Raw genomic sequence first — 25,693 nt, 5'->3', positions numbered from 1 at the left:
TCCCTGGTGGCTCAGTGGTAAAGAATCTGCCTGCGGTGCAGGAGACCCAGGTTCGATCCCTGGGTTGGGAAGATCCCCTGGAGAAGGAAATGGCAACCCACTCCAGTATTCTGGCCTGTAGAATCCCATGGACAGAGGAGCCTGGCGGGCTACAGTCCATGGGGCTGCGAAGAGTTGGACATGGCTGAGTGACTAAACTAGCAGGTTTGAAAGAGTAATGTTATTTGCCCACAGTTGCACAGCAGTGAGTTTGTGAGCACTGAGGTTTTCTGCCTTCACAGTGTGGCATGAGACGGTGAGACGGCACTCAACTTGCCTCGTGGCTGTTGGGGAAACACTGGACTTGGGCCCCCTTTCCTCACCAGGCTGCTGGGCTCACGTGAATACGTGATCATACAGCTTTGGAGGTTTCTTCACTCTCATTTCTGTTGATACTTCATTGTACAGGTAAACCTCATTTCATTGTTCTCTGCAGGTACTGCATTTTTTTTTTTTAACAAATCGAAGGTTTGTGGTAACCCTGTGTCGAGCAAGCCCATCGATGCCATGCTTCCAACAGCATTACTTTTAAATTAAGGTCTGTACACTTAAAAAAAATGCTCTTGCACATTTAATAGACTGCAATATCAATGTAACTTTTACATGCACTAGGAAATGAAAAAATTCATGTGATTTGCTTTATTGAGATTTATTGTCGTGGTCTGGAAGCAAACTAACAGTATCTCCAAGGTAAGCCTGTAGTTTGGAAAAGCCAACTTCTGCCTTAATAGGACAACTGTGAGGCCCCAAAGCTTCAAGCCGTCCAGGGGTCAAGAAGAGTAGTTTGTTACCTTTACTTAAAAAGGAATGAACAGGGCTGTCTCCTCTTCGCCAGCTCTGTGATCCCTGGTGGTCACACATGATGGTACAGTGAGGCAGAAACCACTTGCTGGCGATGGGTTTTGGGAAAGTCACCCTCTGTACCTCAGTTTCCTTGTCCAGCACTTAGATGTTCTCTGTTTTCAGCTACTAAACGGGATAATTTGCTACACGGCAATAGATGCTGTTTTACAGAAAGCAAAGAAGTGAGAAAACCGGGTTCCTTCTCACTGGTTTTAATGGCTTTTCAATTACTATGTCATCACGAGGTTAATCATTAGATTTTATTAGCATTTTTCTAAACATCAGCCTCTGCCCCAGGTTGGTATCAATGGGCTGCGCTTCCGACAGCAGGTCCCACCGTTTTTTTCTGGGTCATCTTCTCACCGGTCTGGTTTGGTATCCAGATACCCAGACTCTAGGCAGTTATTCATACACGCTGTCTCCTAACGCTCTGCAGGGCAGGATCTAGATTTTCTCTGCTCTAACAAATGATTCTTCGTGTCTTCTTGACTGGCTTCTGCCATGAAGTAGGTGGTGATGATAGCCGAAACCTTCATAATTTCCTAATTATTTCCTGCCCAACAGTCTATCAACTAATTTACACTCACAGAGTGTGTGTCTCTCTAGTGACCCTCTCTCGAGTAAGACCTTGGAACTGATTCCCTGGGATTACTTAAGCCCTTAACAGAAATCCACAGCTTGGACAAACCCAAGCCATTCCTGGGCATGTCACTCACTGTTAGAGGACATTGATTTCTTTCTATTTTATGCTGCTTTGCATTTTTCAAGATGTTAAGAAAACTTTAAAAAACCTTACCTTGATTCCTCTCAAATTTTGTTAGGAAGCATGCCTTCATGTGCCGCATATTTACAACTCTCCTAAGCACGAGCTAAATTTTCATAGCCCTGGCATGTCCATCTGTTGCGATGTCCATCTTCCCCCACTGTTTACTGTGGACACACCCGAGGCCCCTCGACTGGAGTGACCTGTACCTTGGGAAGCACAAACCTGTGGAAACATGTCTGTATCCAACCAAGGCTGGCCCAGCTGGAGATGGCAAAAATGAAGTTGTGTTTTCCCTTCTCTAAGGAAGAACTGCTTCCCAGGGACAGGGCCATTTCAGAGAGAGAACTGACAGTCAACTCTCTGTAAAATCTGAGCAGGTAGAGTTTTACATGCTACAGTTCTTGGGTCACTCAAGCCTGCTGTGATGCTCTGCTGCTGCCCAGGCTGGAGGACTGACTTCCAACTGAATTTCAACCAGTTTGAAAAGATGGTAAGCATTTGCTTCTGCTGTAGGTCAGTTCTAAGACTTGCGTGCTACTCCCCACCCCCACATCTTAATACAGAGCTGGCATGAGTGTGACAACTGACGCTATCTTAGACTAGATGGAAGCTGGTAAATACCTGTTTCCAACAATTCCATTATTGCAGATGCAGGCGTCTGAGTTTAATGTGCAGGCATGCGGACAATCTGTGGGAAGGGCAGTGACAGGCGAGTGGAGCCTAGTTCAGGCCCTCCCCCAGAAGGCCAAGGTCAGTGTTAGCGGTCTGTGCTGCTGTTTTCCATACAGATACAGCTCAGATCAAGTTAAGCACCCCTTTATACAACTGAAGAAATACATTAATGCACACACCAAACTAAAATTTGCCAAGTTCAGTTCTGTATATTTTCATATCTTTTCATAGATGCTAAGTGAATGCATAAATCCTAGGTTCAACAGAACACAGCTACTTCTATAAAAAAATAAATTTTATTAACAAAATGAGCTCACATTATAAAAGAAAATGAACCTTTGCTAATTTCCTGGCATCGTCTTTCTTACCAGGTACAGCACTGTAGACAACAAAATAAAATCAAAGACCAGTTGCTCTGCCTGAGGCCTGTGAAACTGTGACAAACAGGCCACAAGTCATCTTTCACGTTCCTCCCACCACTGACCCGACGCAAAGCTGCTGTGACTCTCACTCCTCCTCAGCCTGTTGCCTTACCTACCTGGCTATGCAGGCCTGGGAAGGACACATGCCTAAAGTTTAAAGGGAGAGCTCTTTCCTCAAACAGTGCTGAGAATCTAGACTGCGAGGTTCTGGCTGTAACTCCTGAGAAGGTATCTCAAAAGCCGCTTCTTTGTTCTTCGAGCCAGAGCCCACCACCACCGAGACCCACCAGCTGCGGGTCTTCCCTTCCTCCGCTGGGGGCTGGCAGCTGCTGTGGAGGACGCAGGGGTCCGGGGATGTGGAGGCGGCATGGGCCTTCCCCTCAGAACTTCTGAAGGAACTTGAGGACCAGGTCCCGCAGGCGGACCCGGAGCACCTCGTCGTCGTCACAGATGATATGGGTCGAGTCTTCCTCAATCTGGATGAGGGTCTCGGCTTCTTGCAGCAGGACGATATGGCCCTTGGCTGTGTCTTCTACCTTGATGTCGCTGAAGCCGTGCTGCACCAAGAGAAAAGGGGCAGGAAGGCATTTTAGCGTCTGAGATGCTCCTTCCCTGGTGGCTCACACGGTAAGTGAGGACTTGGCCTGCAGTACAGGAGACCCGGCGGACTCCAGTTCATGGGATTGCGAAGAGTCAGACACGACTGAGCAACTAACGCTTTCACTTTCCTTTCCAGCGTTGGCTACACTGAACATTCTAGAAACTGGCATTTTGGACTCTCCTCAATACAGTTCTTCAGAGCAGTCCCAGGACCTACTACAGCAATAGAATTCCAGGTGAAGCTCCCAACCATGCAAAAATCTCATACAAAACACAACAGAATTCCTACCACCTGCTTAAGCTTTTGTGTATCATCTGAGGAGCACATCAAGGCACCTGGGTTGAGGAGGCTGGGCGTTCCATCCCAGCCTCTGGGCCACACCTGTAAAAACCCTCCACCCTGTCCCAGGAAGATGCCTTCCTCACCACAGGTACCAGTGACCTTGTGATCTGGCAAGTCCCTGCCAAAGGGGAAGACGAAGCAGTGTATCCAATACTTCTCCAGGGCCCCCTCCCATGCTAACTCAGAATTTCCTTACACATTAGATGTAAAGTTGAGAAAGAAGAAAAGAAGTGGAAAGAAGAATGATTTGCCTGAGAAGGACACAAGATAGGTAATAATCATGACCTAGGGAGGTTCTCCGTCTTTGGCGCAGAAAGGGATGTTCCTCCTGCATGAGGAGATCGGGGCAGAAACTGGAGTGGGAAATAGTCGGGTCCTAGAGATCAACTCCTGGGAGAGCCAGACAGAAGTAAATAAGATCTTTCTGGGAAAGCAAGGTGTTTCAAGTTTTCAAGAAACAAGTGAAGTGTGAGTCCCATCAGTACAGCCGGGGGCAAGACATGGTCAGGAGGAACGCTGGTGTGTGCACAGCACACGGGGTCCCCAAGGGGTGTCCCCACATCTCTAGGGGTCAGGGGAGCCCAACAAAGACAAAGCCTTTAAGATTGGAAAGCACTGAGGTACTGAGTTAGTCTGGACAAAAGGCAGTAACTAACTTAGAAGAAAATCTCTTTTCCTGGAATAGTTTCTAGTGCTAACTGCAGTTCTTTCCGCAAGCAGCAGCATGAAAAATACTATCTTTAGCCAATTGCTTCTCTTTTCTGTCAAGGACTCTAATTTTGATGCCAAAACAGTGGTCTCTGAAGCCAGAATTACAAAACACTTTCAGGTTAATAAAGTCTTTTTCCTCTTACTTGTAGTCATGAAATCTATTCCACCAGCCACCAGGGAGGAAGAGTGGGAGGGGTGCTGACCTGGGGGAGGGACCACCATCCTCCACCATGACCGCCTGCTTCTCTCTCCCATCTGGGAATCACTGGCCCCACTCCCTGAGCGCCAGGGGATCAGGACCCCTCATCCCACACCACACTGGCATCTCCTCTGAGCCGGCCATGCAAAGGGTCTTCTCATACAAAAGTGGGGCCCTAAGGGGGCAGACCCTTCTTTCCTGGCCTGCCCCCTGCCCGATGTGTCACAGCTGTTTCTGAAGAAAGGCTCCTCTTTGGTCTGGTTCCCACAAGAAGTGGGGCTGGGGCGCAGTCTTGTGGCAGCCTGGTAGTGGGGTAGGGGGAGGAAGGTCAGCTCCCCTCTTAACTCTAAAGCTCCCACCTGGTTCGGGGACAGCGCACGGACTCCCGGGAGGGACGCCAGCGTGGTCAGACGGCGCATGCGCAAGCCTACAGCGCTCACCTTCTCCAGCGTCTGCACGAACTGGTCCACAGGGATGGAGCCACTCAGCAGAGGCTTCAGAACCTTGCAGTCTGGAATGTCATCACTTGCCCGCTTTCGCTTCTTGCCGCCTGTGGGCTGGGTGGGCCTGGGCGGAGGCTGGGCAGGAGGAAAACAGGGGTCTCGTCAAGAAATCACCTAGGAGCCCCAGGTCGGTGCAGGCCACCCGTGGGACCCTCTTCCTGGGAGGGCCAGGGCCTGGCCCGGTGCCGCTGTGCCCTGTGTTCAGGGCTGTCCAGCTGGATCTCCACACAGTACACACAAGCTAAAGCCAACGAGCCACAGAATCATCACCTCAGCTGGCAAAGACACCTTCCTTTTAGCAAGATCCGTTTTTAATTTTCAGTCGACTCAATTCAGTCGTGTCCAACTCTGTGACCCCCGTGGGCTGTAGCCCCCCAGGCTCCTAAGTAAATTCTTAATAACCCACGTTGGCAGCTGGGCCTGGAGCAGTAGGTACCAGGGCTGAGGACACAGGCTGTGGGGCCAGACTGACCGGTTACAGTCCTTCCGTCAAGAAAACGAAGGGCAGAGCAACTGCCCCTACAGTGGTGATAGTAGAGGACTCTGTGAGGCCTAAATAAGACAATGGCGGGTCAGGACCTGGTCCCGCGCCCAGCACCGTAAGCGGCTGCTACGGGCACACAACACTGTCATCCGACAGTGGCAGAGCCCAGCCCTGACGGGGGTCCCCACAAGGGTGAAGATGGGGGCCCAAACAGCGGTTCCCAGCCCTTGGCCTGACTGCTTTGGGGCCCCCGAGGGCAGGGGCTGCGTCTGCTGTTGGGTCTACCTTCCCTCCCACCTCATGCCTGCGGGCTCAGGACGGACACCCAATGAGAGTTTGTCTCCTGAGCACCACTGGGGGAGCCGATGCTCCTGGAGCTGTGATGGCTCTAGAATGGTGGGCGACCCCGTCCCTATGAATAATTGTTTCTCCTCTCTTTTCTCTCTCCAAGGCACATAGCCAGAGAAATAAGTAGTGCCCTTCCCTTCAGATCTGGTCCCTCAGGAAGTCTGACCTCTACCATCTGCTGGTGTGGGCAGCACTGTCCTGGCAGCTGGCTGGAATGTCGGCACCTTCTCAGGAGGAAGGGTTCCAGTCCCCACAGGCCCTGGAGGTTCCTCTTGCAGCCCAGCCCAGCCTCCCCTGATACCTGAAGAACATGCTTGTTATCTTTCGTGTGCAGCACAGCCGAGACGGTTGCCAAGGAAATGCCAGGCTTAATCTCCATGGGCACCAGCGAGTCTGCAAGCTGGGAGCAAAGACGGGGGTTTCAGTCAGGTTCCCTGTAAACTGGGGGCAGAGGGTGCTGCAGCCGTGCTGCCCAGGGTGAGGGGTTAGGAGGCCACGCTGGGCCACCATGCCCAGCTCAGGGATGGACGGTGAGAAACCGAAAGTTGTACAATGACAGCAGGAGCCTTTAACGCCCCACTTACATCAGTGAATGGATCACCCAAACAGAAAATCAATACGGAAACACTGGCCTCAAATGATACATTAGCCCAAATGGACTTAATAGAGAGAGAGAACATTCTGTCCACAAACAGCAGAATATACCTTCTACCCAAGTGTACGTGGAACATTCTCCAGGACAGATCAAACGTGAGGCCACAGTACAAGTCTCAGCAGATTTTAAGAAGACTGAAATCATATCAAGTATCTTTTCCAACCATAATGCTATGAAACTGGAAATCAACTACATGAAAAGAACTCACACAAGTGCATGGAGGCTAAGCAATGTGCTACTCTACAATGAGCCACTGAGGGGATCAAAGAAGAAATGAAAATACCTGGAGACAAATGAAAATGTAAATACAGTGATTCAAAGTCTTTTTAACACATGCTTATATGGTCATTTATGACAAAGGAAGCCAGAATATACAATGGGGAAGACAGTCTCTTCCATAAATGTTACTGGGAAGACTGGACAGCGATATGCAAAGTCTTGTACCACATAAAACAAACTTAAAATGGATTAAAGACTTAAAATATAAGACCTTAAACCATGAAACTCCTGGAACAAAACACAGGCACCTTCAACATGGGTCTTTTATCAATTTTATTTCTGGATGTATCTCCTCAAGTATGGGATTCAAGAGCAAAGATAAATGAGACTGCATCAAAAAAAAAAGCTTTTGCACAATGAAGGATACGGTCAATAAAACAAGAAGGCTGCCTACGGTAAAGGAGAAAGTATTTACAAATGATGCACCAGCTAATCCAGAATTCACGGGGAACTCCTACAACTCCACATACCCACTCTGAAAATGGGCAGAAGACCCGAATAGGCATTTTTCCAAATAAGACATAGAGATGGCCAGTTACTAATCATCAGGCAAGTGGATATCAACACCACAACGAGGTGTCACCTCATACCTGTCAGAATGGTGGTTGTCAAAAAGACAGCAAATAACTGGTGGTGAGAATATAAGACAGGAGAACACGGGGGCACTGTTGGTGGGGTGGCAGATTGGTGGAGGTGCTATGGAAACAGTATGGCGGTTCCTCAAAAAATTAAAAACAGAACTACCAGATGACCCAGCAAGTCCACTCCTGGGCATTTACGCCAAGAAAACAAAACACTAATTTGAAAAGATGCATGCACCCCTGTGTTCAGGGTAGCATTATTTACTATAGCTAACTAAGATATGGAAGCCACCTAAGTGTCTTCTGATGGATGAATGAAGAAGATGCCACACACACACACACACACACACACACACACACACACACACACGGGATATTAGTCATAAAGAAACAATGAAATTTTGCTGTGACAACATGGATAGACCCAGAGGGTATTATGACAAGTGAAACCTAAAAAGCAAAACAAATGAACAAACAAAGAAACAAACTCAGTTAAGGAGAACAAATAGGTGGTTGCCAGAAGGGAGGCAATGACCAATTTCTCAAATAGGTGACCGAGACTGATTCAAGGGGATGAAATGTACATTATGGGAAACGCAGTCCATAATACTGTACCATTATGGTAACAGACTTAGTGTGGTGATCATTTTGTAATGTAGAGATACACTGAATCACCATGTTATTATGCACCAGGAACTAACATGGAGGAAGGCAGGTCAATTGTACTTCAACTTAAAAAAAGGGGGGGTGGGTGGGGGCTTCCCTGGTGGCTCAGAGGTAAGGATTCCACCTGCCAGTGCAGGACGCACGGGTCCAGTCCCTGATCTGGGAAGATCCCATATGCTGCAGAGCGGTTGGGCCTGTGCACAGCTATGGCGCCTGCGCTCCAGAGCCCAGCGCCGCAACTACCAGGCCCACGTGCCCTAGAGGCCACGCTCCGCAACAGGAGAAGCCACTGCAACGGGAGAGCGGCACGCTGCAGCTAGAGAGGAGCCCGTGCAGCAAGACCCAGCACAGCCAAAAATAAACAAAATTTTAAAAAGAGAAAAGAATGTAACAGTGTGAAATGTTCCCACTGAGAGATCCGTGCGCTCTAGGCGCTCGGCCACGCCCATTCACAAATACCGTTTACCTTCTGACGCTGCGCTGACAAAGGTCAGGCTGCCGGGCAGACCTGTAAAGCCAAAGACCTGTCCTGGGGCGGTTCACAGACTGCAGTGTGGGAGCTGAGCAGGCGGGGGACTCTCCCTGGGCGGCCCCAGGAATAAATTCATCTCCAAGGAGACTCTGAAGTGGCAGCTCAGCCACAGGGAAATCTATCCGGAGCCCACAGACGACTCAGTGAAGACATCTCTGGGAAGGAGGGCGCATTCACTGGCCACCCCAGAAACAGAGGTTTTCTCTTAATGGAGGCCCCTGAGGGCTGACGACAGGGCTTCCGCTTTGCACAAGCAGGGAGAGAGAAGGAGGGTCTACCAGGGAGCTGATCTGGGGGAGAGATGAGCATCCACTAGCTGTAGCAAAACCGAAAGAACCGTGACAGACTTTTAACTCCTTCCTCTCACCTGTACTTCCCAGACAAAACCAAATGATACTTCTAGTTCTCTCTCTACATCCCACACACAAAGATTTATGTTAAAGCATGTTTCTAAAAGTATTATTTGCAATTTGAAAATGCAGAAATAATAAATATCCACCAATACAGGAACAGTGAAATGATGAGACATTCACGATAGACCATCTTGAATGACACAATATACTTACCTTTACATGACAAAGGGATTATATGATACATGATTCAAACACACCCACAACACGGTGAACAGACAAGGCAAATGCACAAAAATTGGAATAGTAATTATGTTTGGTATTCAAACTAGGATTGACTTTTTTTTTTTGTCTGTATCCTTTTCCTCCTTATTTCCCAAGTTTTCTAGAATGAACAAGCACACTTTTATGGAAAAATGAATCTTATGACAGGGTCATACAAATCAAGGCCTGAGAAGGCCAAGGGGCCTTAAAAACAAAAGGAGGCTGTCCAGAGCGCTGGTTCTCAGGTGAGGAGCAGGGATCCCACCTGGGCTCCGGAGACCCAATTCTGCCTTACTTTTGCCTTTCACACTGGAAACTGACACCTGGTCACTGACACCTGGTTTCTGACACCAGTGGTTCTCCAATTTTAGCGGGCATCAGGCCCACAAGGAGGCTGGCAGAGACCCAGAGGCTGGGCCTCACCTGGAGTCTCTGCCTCAGCAGGACTGAGGTGGGGCTGCAGAAACCTGCATTTCCAACAGGTTCTCAAGGCTGCCGCTGCTGGCGACAGTGGCCCCGCGTACCCCGCTGCGATCCCCACGGGAAGGCGTGCGCCACGTGCCCCAGCACCGCCACGGCCCAGATCAGCTGGGGGCTCTACACTCACTGGGATTAAAGGACAAAATCTTCACAGAATAAAATCTTTACGTTCTACTAAAATGCATGCAAATGATGATCATGCAGGGATGTAAACTTTCCTTACTTTTTGGTCACTTTCATGTCCTCCATCTACTGCTGAACTCAGTGAGACCTGAGCCTCACTGGCAAATGAGGTCCAGGAAGGACGAGAGAGCCACAAGCCTAAGGTGGCTAATGACAGAGCTGACAACCGCATTATTTGTTCTCCAGGCTCCGACCCCCTGGGTGACACACTGAACTTTACTATAAGCGGCACTCCAGCAGGCCTGGTGTTGACATCTGTTACTTCATTACTGGAAACAGGAGGAAGGGGACTTCCCTGGTGGTCCGGCAGCTGAAGCTTCGCACTCCCAGTGCAGAGAGCCCAGGTTGGATCCCTAAACAGGGAACTAGATCCCAAATGCTGCAACTCAGAGTTCACGAAGGGCTGGACGTTCTGGATGTTCACTAAGGGCTAGCTCACTTTTGCTGCAGCCAAAGAGGCAGCTGAAAAGCTCAGCCCGCTTCCCGCTTACCTGCTAAGGGTCTGTGTACCTTGGTTCATCCATGTGTGACACAAACTGCAAAGAAAGCCACCCCAGGACAGTCTTCCAGACTCAAGCGGAAACCTGGGGAAGCCCCGGGAAGCCCAACGCTCACCTCCGGCATGATTTCGATCTTCTCGTACCGACGCTTGAAGGGCAGGGCGAGGACCTCGGCGCGCCGATAGGACATGGCGGGCGGCTGGCAGTCCACCATGAGGTCCATGCGGTGGGACTGCGCCGGGGGTGGCTGGGTGTACTGCTCGGGGCAGACCACGTGGAGGGGCTGAGGATCGAGAGGGAGGGGTTGGGGGAAGGAGGGCGTGAGGCGGCAGCAGGCCCAGTCCTGACCTCACCCTCCCCAGACGCCACCCAGGCTCACCACAGGGCCGTGCTGAGCTCCCATCCTCTCAAACCCAAGTCACCAGTGACCACAGTGTTGGGGGAGAAGCACGGAAGTTTCAAGGAAAGCCATGGTGATGAGCAAGGGATTTACTGCCTTTGTCTCGTGCATTTGTTTTCTCCCTCTATTTAAGCCTGAGGGTGACATCCAAGGGCCCATTCTCAAAGGGTCTCCAGTCCCTGGAGGGCAGCCTCTCTGTCCCTCAGCAGCACTGACTGGCACCCTGACTCGCTGGCGAAGAAGAGCTGTGGCTTTCTGTGCTCGGCTGGGTCTCCGGTCTGGACCTGTAGGCCCCCAGGTCCTAGGCAGTGGGCGATGGCCAGGTTGTGTCCTCAGTTGTGGAGGACACACCACGTCAGAGTTTTTTGGTTTTTGTTTTTATAAATGTCTTCTTTTATTATCTTGGGAGAAAAATAATTAGGAAGCCAGTGTTTACTTCGGCCAAATACCACCCAACTGGACACAAGTGGTCCTTGTCAAAAATAATACACTGCTTAGGCTTGCTTTTCCTTCCACTTTTGATTTTTTTTTTTTAGAGGAGAAACCTCTTTCAGGGTGGAAAGCCCACTAGTCTGGAACCTGGAGGGTACTGGGCCGAGCATGCTGGGGGGCGGGGGTGAGGACATTAGCCCTCGTCTGCAGAGCAGAGTGCACAGACGCGGGAGCAAGCGGCACAGTGGGCCCCCACTGCCCCGCCCCTGTACCTGCACTTCTTTGAGCAGCTTCGACACCTGGATGAAATTCAGTCGTGTATCAATGGGGCAGTAGATGCACTTCATGGCCAAGGGCTGGTAGGGAGCCAGTGCTTCCAGGTACGAGAAGTCGGGTTCTAAGGGGAACGCAAGAAAGGAAATTCAAAATGAAGGCGCCGGGGGCTTCCTTGGCGGTTCAGTGGCTAAGACTCCGCGCTCCCAATGCAGGGTGTCTGGGTTTGATCCCTGGTCAGGGAACTGGATCCCCCGGGTCGTAACTAAGACCTGGTGCAGCCAAGAAAGTAAGTGTTAAAAATGAAAGCAATAGACGTGCGGCCATGTGAGGAAGCGGCTGGCATGCCCAAGGCCCAGCGGATGGACAGCAAGACAGCAAAGGCCCTGCGGGTACAGGAGACAGAGTCCTGACTGGGGGGAGAGGAGTGATCGCTGGGCAGAGAGGGAGAGGCCGGACCAAGCGCTGCAGGCCGGACGTGGAACTGCAGGCAGGAGTGTGAACTCGAGGTTTTCAACACTGACAGAGAGAGATGAGACAATGAAGGGATACCTAAGTAAATGAGGGAGAGAAGAAAGCTCTTCTTTGCAACAAGATGCCAACTAACAAATGTAGAAGAAACCATGAAATTGGAAAAAAAAAAAAAAAAAAAAAAGTCATGCGTTGGCAGCCATCGCAGGAATAATTTATTCAGACCAGAATCATCAATAGATGCTGGGAAAATTAGATAAACCTCTGGGGAGGACCAGATGAATAGACAGCCTCAAAGTGTCCCCCAAGAGATACTGATTAATACAAAAGTGGTGACTTCACAGTGGAGAAGTCCGGCCCAGGCCACTCAAAGCAAGAGCTCAAAGATCACCCCCACGCAAGAGACAAGTCCCACGCCTCCTACTCGACAGGATGCAAAGAAGAAAGAGAAGGATCGTGACCTGTGTCAACAAGACGCCTGTGCTGAGGCTGCTGGCCCATCCGTAGTGCCTGTCCAGCGCCCAGGAACCGTCCTTGCCTCACTGGCCGGCCTGTTCTCTGCGGAGCCCCACTGGAGCTGGCCTGCCAAGGACTGCTTACTCTAACTGAGAAAGCTGCCCACCTCGGGCCAAAAGCATTGGCTTAGTCCTGGCATGAAAAATGACCTGTAGGTTCCTGACACAGCCTGTGCCCCATGAGGACACCACTTCCCATACGTAGCCCCCGGCTTCCACGCACTGCTCCTTACCCCGGGGAACTCTGGAGAAGGCACAGAGCTTCCAGGTTTCTAAATGCTCACTCTTCCGGTGGATCCTGTCTACCCAAGAAGAACCCAGAAACCCCCAAAGCAGCCTGACCTGCCTGGGGGATGACCATCTCTCTCTGATGGATACTGAGTATCCACTGTATGGATACAATTCCCAGGGGTCACACAACCAGGAAAAGTGTCCCAGAACCTAGCAGACACTGTAAATGATACAGCTTGTGCTCTGGAAGTGCAGCACACCAGTTTAAATATAAATTCCTGACCCAGACAAATGCTGGGTGACACACGTACGGACAGTCATGTAGCCCTTGCTTTCTTTTCAGCTGGCTGAAGGGAAGTTTCTGGTCTCGTGACACTTCTTCTGCGCCTTGTCCTACTGTGCCCACTGTCACATCAGAGCCAACATCCCTCAGAAAGAACAGGAGCTCCCTCTTAGTCCTACTGCTGATAGCCTTCTCCGGATGACTTCCTGTTTAGCCGAACCTGGCAATCAATGGTGAGGCTCTGGGCGGTGTGAACCTTACAGCCTGGCTTCCTCTGCCTGTGGCTAACAGGGGGCCTGGACGGAGCACAGCTGCCCCTACCAGCTGCTCCTCTGAGTGCTTCCGTCACTCGAGGCCAGGCGACGTCCTCCCGCTGCACACAAACCATCCCACACGATGCCGATGTCACAAAAGGCTGCTCGGTGACCACCATGGATCAAGACCGAAACAAGGCCCTCTGTAGTCATGCCTGAATGCAAGACCACAACCCTGTCCAAACCTCAAAACAAGCAAATGCCACCCTGTCCTGGCTCTGTTCTTCTAACCCTCTAGACAAGAATCAAGATGTCCAACCAGAGAACTACTTCCAGTCCTGATGACACCAAGCTGGAGCAATGAGCCCATCTCCAAGATCACCCCACCCAAGGCCCAACCTGTAAGTTCTTTTGACCATGTCCTGTGAAGCCTCCCGCCTCCCCCTGGCAGTCTCCCCAACTCACTGCAGAGTCAGCACCCAAGTCTGTTTGATTACTGGGATGTTCCTGGTGGTCTCTGGCTGGCCCCACTGCTGAGCACAGGGAAGGGGCCACCTGGCCCCAAGGCTTTGGGCATAACTAGACTCCTCCACCACTCATGTCTTAAAAGTCATTAGAAAACTCCCAGAAGGCAACCGGTCCTTTCTCCCCAGGCTTTTGGGCCAGGCCTTGTAAGAACTCCTTCCTTATAACATTTCACTAAAAGCACAGAGCTGCCCGAGGAGGAGCCACCTACAGTCTCATCTTACAGAGGCGAGTAACCTGGCTGAGATTACAGTAACTCCGCCTAGATTTCATATCAAGGCTCTTTACTTCAATGCCTATGAGAGTTTCAAATCCCAAGACTATCTGAAGACCCTGATTGATAAGATAATGATTAAGTAAAACCCCAAGCCAGAGCAAACTATAACCTAAGGAGAAAGATCCATCTCAGTCAGTAATTCCTTAAGGGTGAAGCGACACTGATCACTGGAATTCCTGCAGTTTTTGAATAGCTTACAAAATCCTGTCAACAGCAGTTCTAGACCAGAAACCTGTCTCGGGGACAAAATCTACAAAAACAGCTATGAAAGCCCTGTCCAGTGCAGTCACCTAATGGGACACTTTGTTTGTTCTTCTCCTCCGCCTGCTGGTGATTTATCCTTTCGTATTTACAACAGAATACTGATCTAAAGGATTGTTGCTTTTGAACTGTGGTGTTGGAGAAGACTCTTGAGAGTCCCTTGAACAGCAAGGAGATCCAACCAGTCGATCCTAAAGGAAATCAGTCCTGAATATTCATTGGAAGGACTGATGCTAAAGCTGAAGCTCTAATACTTTGGCCTCCTGATGCAAAGAGCCGACTCACTGGAAAAGATTCTGATGATGAGAAAGACTGAAGGCAGGAGGAGAAGTGGGTGACAAAGGATGAGATGGTTGGATGGCATCACTGACTCAACAGACATGAGTCTGAGCAAGCTCCGGAAGATGGTGAAGGACAGGGAAGCCTGGTGTGCTGTAGTCCCCGAGGTCACAAAGAGTCGGACACAACAACAACAACAGTATCATATTTACACCTTACTGTCAATTCTTCCTGGGGTCTCTACGTGGTAGGTAACATCCTACAGGTATTCAGGGATGGTCCCAGTGGGAAGCACAGGGTTTTGTTTGCTGGTTGATTCACCTGTGAAGATGACCGTGTTGAGACTCGACTTGCCCCAGAGCTCCATGAAATGGACCACGTCCCCGAACCGGAGGGAGGGGTGTCCAGTGAAGACCACGCACGGCTGCCTGAAGTCGTTACTGAAGTCTCCATGGATGCTGGGGTAGTGCTTCAGCTTGTTGGTCTGAATGAGCTAGAGCACGTGTCAAAAGCACAGGAAGAGATGTTAGCCTGCCCATGAAGGAAGGACTGCTGCATGTCAGAGTGAGTGGAGAACATTAAAAATACAAGATAAGGATACAGGTTTTTAACCTACAATGTGACCTTCTCCAACGATGGGTCTTTGGGTAACACTGGTCTATATGTGTGTTAGTCATTCAGTCGTGTCCGACTCTTTGTGTCCTCATGGACTGTGGCCCGCAAGGTTCCTCTGTGCATGGAATTCTCCAGGCAAGAATGTTGGAGTGAGTAGCCATTCCCTTCTCCAAGGGATCTTCCTGACCCAGGGATCAAACCTGGGTCTCCTGCATTGCAGGCAGATTCTCTACCATCTGAGCCACCAGGGAAGCTCTACAAGTGTCATACTTATTCGAAACTTTCATTCAGGCTGTTCTGGCTGGATTCCGTCTAACCCTTCCTTTATAGCTTCCTGACACTCTGAGCCCCAGGCCCAGAAGTCCCCCAGAAGTCTTCGAAGTACAAGTAACTTTCCCAAACTCTGAGCATCACTGAGTTCTGTCAACAACTAACACCTCACACAGTAACCTCGTTTACCAGCACAGGACCACCGCTTGGGAAGGTGGAGCTGTGTTACGTCACCGTGGGGACCGAAGCACAAGGACCAAGGCTTTCAGAAGCGTGCGCGGGAGGCGTGACGTCCTCCCGACAGAGAGCTGCGGTGAGGAGCAGGCCATGCACGGTTTCAAACCTGTCTCAAAAAGTGGATGTTCTGAACCATAAAGGTCCTCTTTTCAGTACAACCCCTGGAAATACTCTCCTGCCAATCAGGCCTGACCCAAGACAACACCATATACAGTGAGCACCACAGATGGCCTCTTGTGACACGGCTCAGAAGTTCTTCATGCTGCCCCAGCCCCACTGCTTCACTCTGGCACCAACAAGTCAGATGACAAACACCCACACTTCAGAGACCCTCAGTATCAACTAGTATTGCCTTTGAGAGGCTTAGTGGTAAAGAATCTGCCTGCAGTGCAGAAGACCTGGGTTTGATCCCTGGGTCAGGACGATCCCCCGGAGAATGGAATGGCAACCCACTCCAGTATTCTTGCCTGAAAAATCTCATGGACAGAGGAACCTGGCGGGCTACAGTCCATGAAGTCTCAAAGACTCAGACATGACTTAGTGACTAAATGACAACAACAACATTGCCCTGAGATGCTGTCTGATGGATAAAGAATTGGTGTGAGACATTTCTCGATCCTGTAGTCATTCCTAATGCATACGAGGGGAGCCCGCAACAACTCCAAGCCCACCTGTTGCCATCCCAACAGTGAGGATGAGGCAAGAATGGGGCCATTCCCAAAGGGAAACCCAACTTTCTTTACTCTGAAAGACTTAACCTTTAATTCTAAGAGACTGCTTTCATTAGCAAGACCACCCTGGAGGTCTTAATCAGGGCTCACATGCCTGGCTGGGATACGAATAGTAAAGATGGAACACTCATTGCATTCTTACTTCCTAGTTACATACTAATAAAACTGACATTTTTTATAACCTATGTGGCCCAAAGCATTACTCACCCCAGTTAAATGGATAAATGGCTGGCTAAAGGACCAGTTCTCTTGTACCCACACATGTCAAAGAGATGACTGGGAATCGAAGAAGAGCAGTAGGTCTTTGCACATTAGTCACTTTTTAGGCGCTCTGATTTTTTCCCCCCATTATATCTACTTTTCCAGCTGACTTACCACCTTTTTGACAATCCAGAATTATCTCTGTGCTGTTTTAAGGTCTAAACTACACAGGCAGTGGAGCTGCAGGCAGGAATTCTGTAAAGCAGTTTTTCATCAGTACTAAAGGCAGAAGTGTATTTTCTCATGGACACTGGTCACGTGACACTGGCTATCAATTCCATCACGCCCTAATATCAATAAGTACGTATTAGGAACCCTGATTGTGCAACTTGGGTCTTTTCCCATCCCTAGCTGTGAGTGGGACAAAGGTCATTCGTGACAAACTTGTGGGTAAGAACATGGTAATACCCTTGGAGATCAAGTTCTAAGGAAAGGCGAACTGTTACTAGGGAAGAGGCAGGTACACTTTCAGTGTAAAGCCACCACCGAGCATGTTCTGCCACACTTAATGTTCTGACACGATTAGATTTCTACCCTGAGTTTCACTGTAGTAATGACAGAGTTTGCAAAAGCCTTGGCGGCTGTTAAGACAGTATGAGGGGGCCTTCCTGGTGGCTCAGTGGTAAAGAATCCGCCTGTCAGTGCAGGCGACATGGGTTCTATCCCGGATCTGGGAAGATCCCACATGCCACGGGACAACTGAGCCCGTGCGCCACAACTACTGAGCCTGAGCTCTAGAGCGTGGGAGCCGCAACTGCTGAAGCTCCTGCACCACAGAGCCTGTGCTCTGCAGTAAGAGAAGCCACCGCAAGGAGAAGCCGGAGCCTGCAATGAGAGAGTAGCTCCCGCTCTCCGCAGCTAGAGTGAAGCCCGTGCAGCAGCAAAGACCTAGCACTGCCCTCCCAACCCCTCAAAAGACAGTACGAGGGCTGCATGGGACTTCCCTGGAGGCCCAGTTAAGACTCTGCCTTCCAAGGAGGGGGCGCAGGTTCAATCCCTGGCTGGGGAACCAAGATCCCAGGTGCCACGTGGTGCAGCCAAGAGAATTAAAAACAGAAACAGACAGTATGAGGACTGCAAGTAACTTGCTCAAAACCTTCCACTTGACGTCTTAGTTAATGAAAGACCCCTCCTTGGGAGTAGGAAAACAGTAGTAAGATTTAAAATAATTAGCAGGACATTTGTTGCAATTTACTCAAGTCAAATAGTTAATTGCATAATAAGTCAGTCAGTGAAATCCCTATACATAAGTACCTGCACAGATGTACCTAACTGGATGGCATTTTTACAAAACGAAAACATCCGTGTTCCCATTGGCACATCAAGAAACAGCATCACCGGCTCCTCAGAAACGCCCCTTGTCCGCTTCCAGGCCCTGCCCGCCCCCACGGTTGTCTCTGTGATGACCACTCTCCTGACTTCTAATATCAAAGGTGAGCTTTCTGTATGTGTGAAAGTGTTAGTTGCTCAGTCATGTCCGACCCTTTTGTGAACCCATGGACTGTAGCCTGCCAGGCTCCTCTGTCCATGGGATTCTCCAGGCAAGAATACAGGAGTGGGTTGCCATTCCCTTCTCCAGGGATCTTCCTGACCCAGGGATTGAACTCGGGTCTCCTGCACTGCAGGCGGATTCTTTACCACCTGAGCCACCACGGAAGCCAAGAACACTACAAGACGTTCATATGATGTGCTATGAAATATTAGGCAGCAGCAATAACAGTGAGGCACACAGAGAAAGGTTCATCATTTACTGTTTGGTGAAAAACAAAAGTAGTCACGAAACTGGGCACACACAGCCGTATAAAAACACGACTGGTTCTGTGAAGAAGGGGGAATTTTTCTGTTTTTTAAATTGAAATGTTGTCATTTTCATCATTAAATATTTATACCAAGGACATAAGCTATGTTTAGTATCTTATACTAAAAAACATAACTTAGTTGCTCAGTCGTATGTCTCTTTGCAACGCCAAGGACTGTAGCCCACCAGGCTCCTCTGTCCATGGGATCCTCCAGGCAAGAATACTGGAGTGGGTTGCCATTTCCTTCTCCAGGGGATCTTCCTGACTCAGGGATTGAACCCATGTCTCTGGCGTCTCCTGCACTAACAGGTGGGTTCTTTACCACTAGTGCCACCTGGGAAGCCCTTATACTAAGACACAACCAACTCGTAGGAAGACTTTGACAATAAGTAAATCTATTATGCAAAAAGGCAGTAGTAGATACTAGAATAAAATTCCTCACCCAGTCAATGCAACAGAAGTAGACTATGAACTGAGCAACATACTGGAAATGTAAGGTGTTAATAAGAAGAGAAAGTAACACATCTTGAGTTAGCATATTCACGCCACCTTACAAGGCAAACAGAAGGCTGTATCAGTTTATCTCCACATTTCTTAATTCTAATGATCTGCTATTTCCACCCACATATCTTTACCTACATTTCTTACTTGCTCTGACCTAGTGATTCCATTTTCTTACCTCAGCATGAGGAAAAGGCGGTTCTGGGAGGTACACCTTAGTCTGTTTGTTGTGACAAAGCCTTTAAAAACAAAAAAGATGAGCACATTAGGCACAGTGCACAGAGGCATTTGCTGCCACCTAGTGGTTAAACAGTGCAAATACATGCTGAGGTTTAAAATTTTCCTGCCAGTGAATCTCACTGTAAATAGCTGGCATTTATAAAGTAATTAGGATGTAAGTCTCTTGTGAGTGTATTTTTAACCTTTGAAATTCCTCAATAAATTTTTTCCCTTAAAACACAAGCTTCTAATTTCGGAGTAATTTTAGATTTACAGAAAATTTGCAAAGATAGTACAGAGTTCATCATCTCACTGTTTTGCTAAACTAAGACATTGACATCAGCACACTACAGTTACCTAAACTCTAGACTCTACTCAGCTGTCACCAGTTTTTCCACTGATTTTTTTTTTTCTCCTCCAGGATCCAAGATACTGTATTTCATTTAGTTGTGGTCAGTTTTTTTGGCTGTACCACAAGGCTATAAGGATCTTAATCCCCAGACCGGGGACTGAACCCATGCCTCCTGCAGTGGATGCACGAAGTCCAAACCATGGACCACCAGGAAATTCCAAAGTGACCAATTCTGAGTAGAAAGTAATTTTCTGTTGAGACAGATTTCTATTTGTACATGTACCATTTCATAAATAGCAGAATTTGGTAAGTCTAACTGGAGAGTAATAAATCTCTCCAGGAACTATCTTAATTCAGAGACACTGACTGTTTTAGGTAGTCTGTTTTTCCCTAGTCAGATGTGACATTTAAGACACGGAGATTTCTGGAAAAACAAATATGATAAAAAGTTAATCAAGGTATGTGGTGCTCTGTAGGTCTGACATTTTTAAGTTGGGGGAAAAAACACATGCAGTGATTGTTAGAACCCGCTTCTAAGAATCCTACTAAAGCAGAATTAAAGCATTTCAACATTTCTAACAGATATTACTTTTGATGGAATAATTCAGGACTCTGGGGGTCTAGGTTTAGTCTTAACTTCATTACACAATCTGTTATCTAATTTTTCCTACCTTTGGTTGAACTCGACTTTAAAAACATCACTTTTTAAAACATCACTTCCACAACTCCTTTGTGGAAGAAGAAGTAAAACACAAAAACATGATACTTTTTGAAGGGTTACTTATTAATAGTGTCTAAACAGACAATAGTAGTGTCTTTATTTCAAACTCAGTAAAAGGGATAAAAGAGCTTGGTTTAAAACTTTAATGTTGAGTGCTGCAAAGGATAATATATCAGTTAGCATCAGTATATAAAAGTATAAAACTAAAATACTTCTGTCAAAAAATAAAAGAGATAAATGCATTTCATGCAAAGATGGGCACAATAAAGGAGAGAAATGGTATGGACCTAACAGGAGCAGAAGATATAAAGCAGAGGTGGCAAGAATACACAGAAGAACTATACAAAAATGATCTTCATGACCCAGACAACCATGACGGTGTGATCACTCACCTAGAGCCAGACATCCTGGAATGAGAAGTCAAGTGGGCCTTAGGAAGCATCACTACTAACAAAGCTGGGATTCCAACTGAGCTATTTCAAGTCCTAAAAGATGATGCTTTGAAGTGCTGCACTCAATATGCCAGCAAATTTGGAAAACTCAGCAGTGCCTACAGGACTGGAAAAGGTCAGCTTTTATTCCAATTCCAAAGAAAGGCAATGCCAAAGAATGTTCAAACCACCACTTAATTGCACTTATCTCACACGCTAGCAAAGTATTGCTCAAATTTCTCCAAGTCAGATTTCAACAGTACATGAATTGAGAACTTCCAGATGTTCAAGCTGAATTTAGAAAAGGCAGAGGAACCAGAGATCAAATTGTCACCATTTGTTGGATCATCGAAAGAGAAAGAGAATTCCGGAAAAACACCTGTATCTGCTTCATTGACTATGCTAAAGCCTTTGACTGTGTGGATCACAACAAACTGTGGAAAATTCTTCAAGAGATGGGAATACCAGACCACCTTACTTGCCTCCTGAGAAATCTGTATGCAGGTCAGGAAGCAACAGTTAGAACAGGATATGGAACAACAGACTGTGTCCAAGCTGGGGAAGGAGTATGTCGAGGATGTATATTGTCACCCTGCTTATTTAACTTATATGCAGAGTACATGATGAGAAACGCTGGGCTGGATGAAGCACAAGCTGGAATCAAGACTGCCAGGAGAAATATCACTAACCTCAGATATGCAGATGACACTACCTTTATGGCAGAAAGCAAGAAGAACTAAAGAGCCTCTTGATGAAAGTGAAAGAGGAGAGTAAAAAAGCTGACTTAAAACTCAACATTCAAAAAACTAAGATCATGGCATCTGGTTCTATCACTTCATGGCAAACAGATGGGAAACAATGGAAATAGTGACAGACTTGATTTTTTTGGGCTCCAAAATCACCGCAGATGGTGACTGCAGTCATGAAATTAAAAGACGCTTACTCCTTGGAATAAAGTTATGACCAAGACAGCATATTCAAAAGCAGAGACATTACTTGGCGGACAAAGTCTGTCTAGTTAAAGCTATGGTTTTTCCAGTAGTCATGTATGGATGTGAGAGTTGGACCATAAAGAAAGCTTAGCACCCAAAATTGATGCTTTTGAACTGTGGTGTTGGAGAAGACTCTTGAGAGTCCCTGGGACTGCAAAGAGATCAAATTAGTCAACCCTAAAGGAAATCAGTCCTGAATGTTCATTGGAAGGACTGATGCTGAAGCTGAAACTCCAATACTTTGGCCACCAGATGTGAAAAACTGACTCATGTGAAAAGATCCTGATGCTGGGAAAGATTAAAGGCAGGAGGAGAAGGGGACAACAGAGGATGAGATGGTTGGATGGTAGCACCGAGTCAATGGACATGAGTTTGAGCAAGCTCTGGGAGTTGGTGATGGACAGGGAGGCCTGGCGTGTTGCAGTCCATGCGGTTGGAAAGAGTCAGAAATGATTGAGCGACTGAACTGAAATGCAACGTGGGGGACTCCTCTGGTGGTCCAGTGGCTAAGACTCGGTGCTCTCAATGCAGGAGGCCCAGGTTCAATCCCTGGTCAGGGAACTAGACCCCACATGCTGTAACTAAGTGTTCATATGCTGTAACAAAGACCCAGTGCAGCCAAGCACATAAATATTAAAGAGGAATGAACCAATGAGTGCCATGTGCTACCCTGGATCGGATCCTGGAAGAGGAAACAGGCATTGGTGGAATAGCTGGTGTAATATGAATAAAGCCTGGAGTTCAGTTAATAATACTGTGCTTATGTTAATTTCTTAGCTTTGATACAGAATGCATGACCATGTAAGATATGAACACTGGGGTAGGGGGGAACCTGAGGAGAAGGTATATGGGAGTTTCTGTACTATATCTGCAGCCTTTCTATACTTAAAATTGTTTACTAAAAGGAACAAGTTATTATTGAAAAAACAAATTCAAAAGACAAAACTGAAAAAAGGGCCAAAATGGGAAACAATGTCTGTAGATATAACAAAGCATTAGGATCTTTAATACATGTATAGGGTTCAAATAAATAGATAAAGGTACAACACCTCTGGTATGTAAATAGGCAAATAAGGAGTAATTTACAGAAGACACAAACATTTTTCTGGAAAGCAATTTAGATTTGTATAATGAACATTAAAAACTATGTACATCTTTTGTTCCAGTAATACTATTTTTAGTAACTTACCCAAAGCGGATGTAGTCATAAATATACAGAATGATATTAATCGAAAATTTATCACTAAAAGGAAAAAAACTGGGAAAAGCCTGTCCACCCATAAGACAACAGTTATGTAAATTATACTATGTATAAATGATGAGTGATGATGTCATAATGCAGTCAAGGAAAAATGATGGTATCAAGGATTTTCTAATGCTCTAATCTAGTATTGGGCTTCCTTGGTAGCTCAGCTGGTAAAGAATCCGCCTGCAATGCAGGACACCCCGGTTCGATTCCTGGGTCAGGAGGATCCACTAGAGAAGGGATAGGCCACCCACTCCAGTATTCTTGGGCTTCCCTGGTGGCTCAGCTGGGAATGAATCTGCCTGCAATGCGGATTAAAAAATTTAAAGGCAGGATTCACAATTAAATATTCAGCATGATCCCTACATAGAAAGATGAAATACATCAGAATCTAATAGTGACATTATTTCTGGTAGTGGGATCATGGGTTCTGATTATTTTTTACTGTTCTCTGTAACTTTCTTTTTCTCTAGTAAACATGTATTACACTCATATTAAAAACAAATAACAAAAAACAGGAACTCAAAAACAACCTACTCTTACCAGTCCCGAGTCCTACCCCATCAGACATTCTGACAAGAGTGGATGGAAGCACAGACACCAGTTAGGACACTGCCCACAGGGCTGGTCCCCGAGCCTGCATCGTTCAGTATTTTCAGCTGAGGGTCTGGATGAAGACGTTCAGGACATGCTGATGAACGTGCAGCGATCCTCATGTGGACTGCCACCTAGTCAAGATTACCTTCCCATAATGCGGAGAAGAGACTTCTAATCAAAGAAGAAATCCAATGGCCGCCAATAAAAGTGACCTTTTATTGTTAGTCACTAAGTCAAATATAATATAAACAACAACAAAAAGTCCTATGAACGAACATGAATAATACACACGTTGGACGGAGAAGACTGAATTTAAAAACAGAAAAAAAGGGCCTTGAGCACAACTAAAATGGGAAGAAAAAAACGATACTTAAAAGTGGGGTAGGCAAGCGTGACTTTGGGATAATCTGTGCGAAGAGGTATGCTGCGCAGTTGCTGTTCAGTTGCTTCAGCACGCCAGGCTTCCCTGTCCTTCACTATCTCCCAGAGTTCGTGAACGTTGCACAGAGTAATGTACAAATCCTCTTAAATCAGAGGCTTTGTGGACTATTGTGCCCATTAGGTCATCACACCAGTAGACGGGATTAAGCACACCTGTGTGTCACAACCCCATCCCTGGGTACCATTAAGTCCGGTGTGTAATTTACAGTATTTCCTCCTACCCTGCCTTTTTGTGGCCAGGTGAGTTAGATTCAAACATCTGTCTAAACAATCCTGAAAAGGTTCACCCACTTCATATTGTTCAATAATTTACCCATCCTAGGATTTGATCAAATAATTTCCTGTTGTAATAAAACACTGTCACCAAATATACTATTGAAATGGAAAAATAAGCTAGTTTTCCCCATCAGATTTGGTATAAAAAATTTCAGAGAACATGAGCTTGGGTTGGAGACTTTTTTTAGCTTTAAGAATGTAACTGCACTTTGTAACAGACAGAGGGAAGCATGTGAGAAGGTAAGTGCATAACAGTTATTGTTCATTTTGAAACTGGTGGCTAAGTTACGTCTTTGCCTTTCCTCCTTCCCTTCTTAATAACAATTCTCCTAAATCCTAGCAAAGTAACTGCTCTGGGTTTCATTAATACAATCTTCATATCACAGAAAGGAAAAAAGAAAAAAATGAAGGTTTCACAGTAAGGTGAGAAAAAATAAGATTATTTCTATTTCTTTTTAAATTAAAACTAAAAAGCTTTTTCTTTTCCTACTGCTTGACTGTAGGGATCACAGGAAAAACAGAGACCTACCACTCGGCAAAAATCTGTGAAAACTCCAGTGAACTGTTAGCCACCGGGGAGATGAAGTAGAAAGGGATGCTGGAGAGGCCGGCCGAGTCGATGTACTGGTACAGGCACTCCAGGAGGTCGTAGATCACTCCCGAAGGGTAGCAGGGCACCAACACGTTTCCTCCATTTCGAACTGTCAGTGCTAGAAGGGTGGAAGCCACAGGACACTGTAACTCAGACGGACTTCAATAATATTAAAAACAAAAAAGAAAAGAGAAGAGCTGAGGCCAGAGGCGGGGAAAGTAGCATCAAAAGAACAGTTTTATACAGGGAGGACAGAACTTTACAAATTATGTTTGCATTTCTTTCATTTTTCCACTTCTGTTCCTATAATTCACTTCATTTGGGTAACAATCAACTTGGTTTTTTTGGGGAAAATGTACCAAAAAATTAATATTCTATCAACTGAGATATTTGGTGCAAAAAAGATTTTCATACCCATACATGGGGAAAAAAACCATGTAATCTTGCCTCCACTTTAAATGAATAACAAATACACTATTTTCTTAAGCAAAAGTCATCAAAACAAAAATTTTCATCAAAACATAAAGAACAAAAAAAGATTTGAGTTCTGATTTTCAGTTGCTTGCTATGTAGTTCAAACAGCAATAAAATCAGCAGTATTATAGTGTGTAGGTGGGGAGGACCCTGAGTTATTTTTTTAAAGGAACAATTTTAGTAAGGATTCTCAGTCACTGGTCCATTCAACAAACAATGGACTTTAAAAAAAATATGAACTATTTATTTTTGGCCCGCTGGGTCTTGGTTGCTGGGAGGGCTTTCCTCCAGTTGTGATCAGGGCTTCTCACTGCAGC

General features: G+C 46.9%; 1 protein-coding gene and 1 non-coding gene across 2 annotated transcripts in view; one reads left to right on the top strand and one right to left on the bottom strand.

Moving 5' to 3' along the window:
• On the top strand, positions 1-71 carry TRNAR-GCG (transfer RNA arginine (anticodon GCG)). The gene has a single exon. It is a non-coding gene; the product is annotated as a tRNA-Arg (tRNA).
• A 2,533-nt stretch (positions 72-2,604) lies between these two features.
• INTS9 (integrator complex subunit 9) overlaps positions 2,605-25,693 on the bottom strand; it is a 127,049-nt gene continuing 103,960 nt past the window's right edge. Inside the window, exons 10-17 of the mRNA XM_019965827.2 lie at positions 24,840-25,020; positions 19,214-19,274; positions 14,943-15,114; positions 11,525-11,649; positions 10,536-10,703; positions 6,232-6,330; positions 5,036-5,173; positions 2,605-3,299 (exon numbers count right to left, since the gene is read on the bottom strand). Coding sequence (XP_019821386.2) covers positions 3,123-3,299; positions 5,036-5,173; positions 6,232-6,330; positions 10,536-10,703; positions 11,525-11,649; positions 14,943-15,114; positions 19,214-19,274; positions 24,840-25,020 — 1,121 coding nt within the window. The 3' untranslated portion in view covers positions 2,605-3,122. The remainder of the gene's footprint in view (positions 3,300-5,035; positions 5,174-6,231; positions 6,331-10,535; positions 10,704-11,524; positions 11,650-14,942; positions 15,115-19,213; positions 19,275-24,839; positions 25,021-25,693) is intronic.

This window comes from Bos indicus, chromosome 8 (genome assembly GCF_029378745.1).
Source record: "Bos indicus isolate NIAB-ARS_2022 breed Sahiwal x Tharparkar chromosome 8, NIAB-ARS_B.indTharparkar_mat_pri_1.0, whole genome shotgun sequence".
NCBI classification, from domain to species: Eukaryota; Metazoa; Chordata; class Mammalia; order Artiodactyla; family Bovidae; genus Bos; species Bos indicus.
This window is presented reverse-complemented; position numbering and strand designations above follow the sequence as displayed.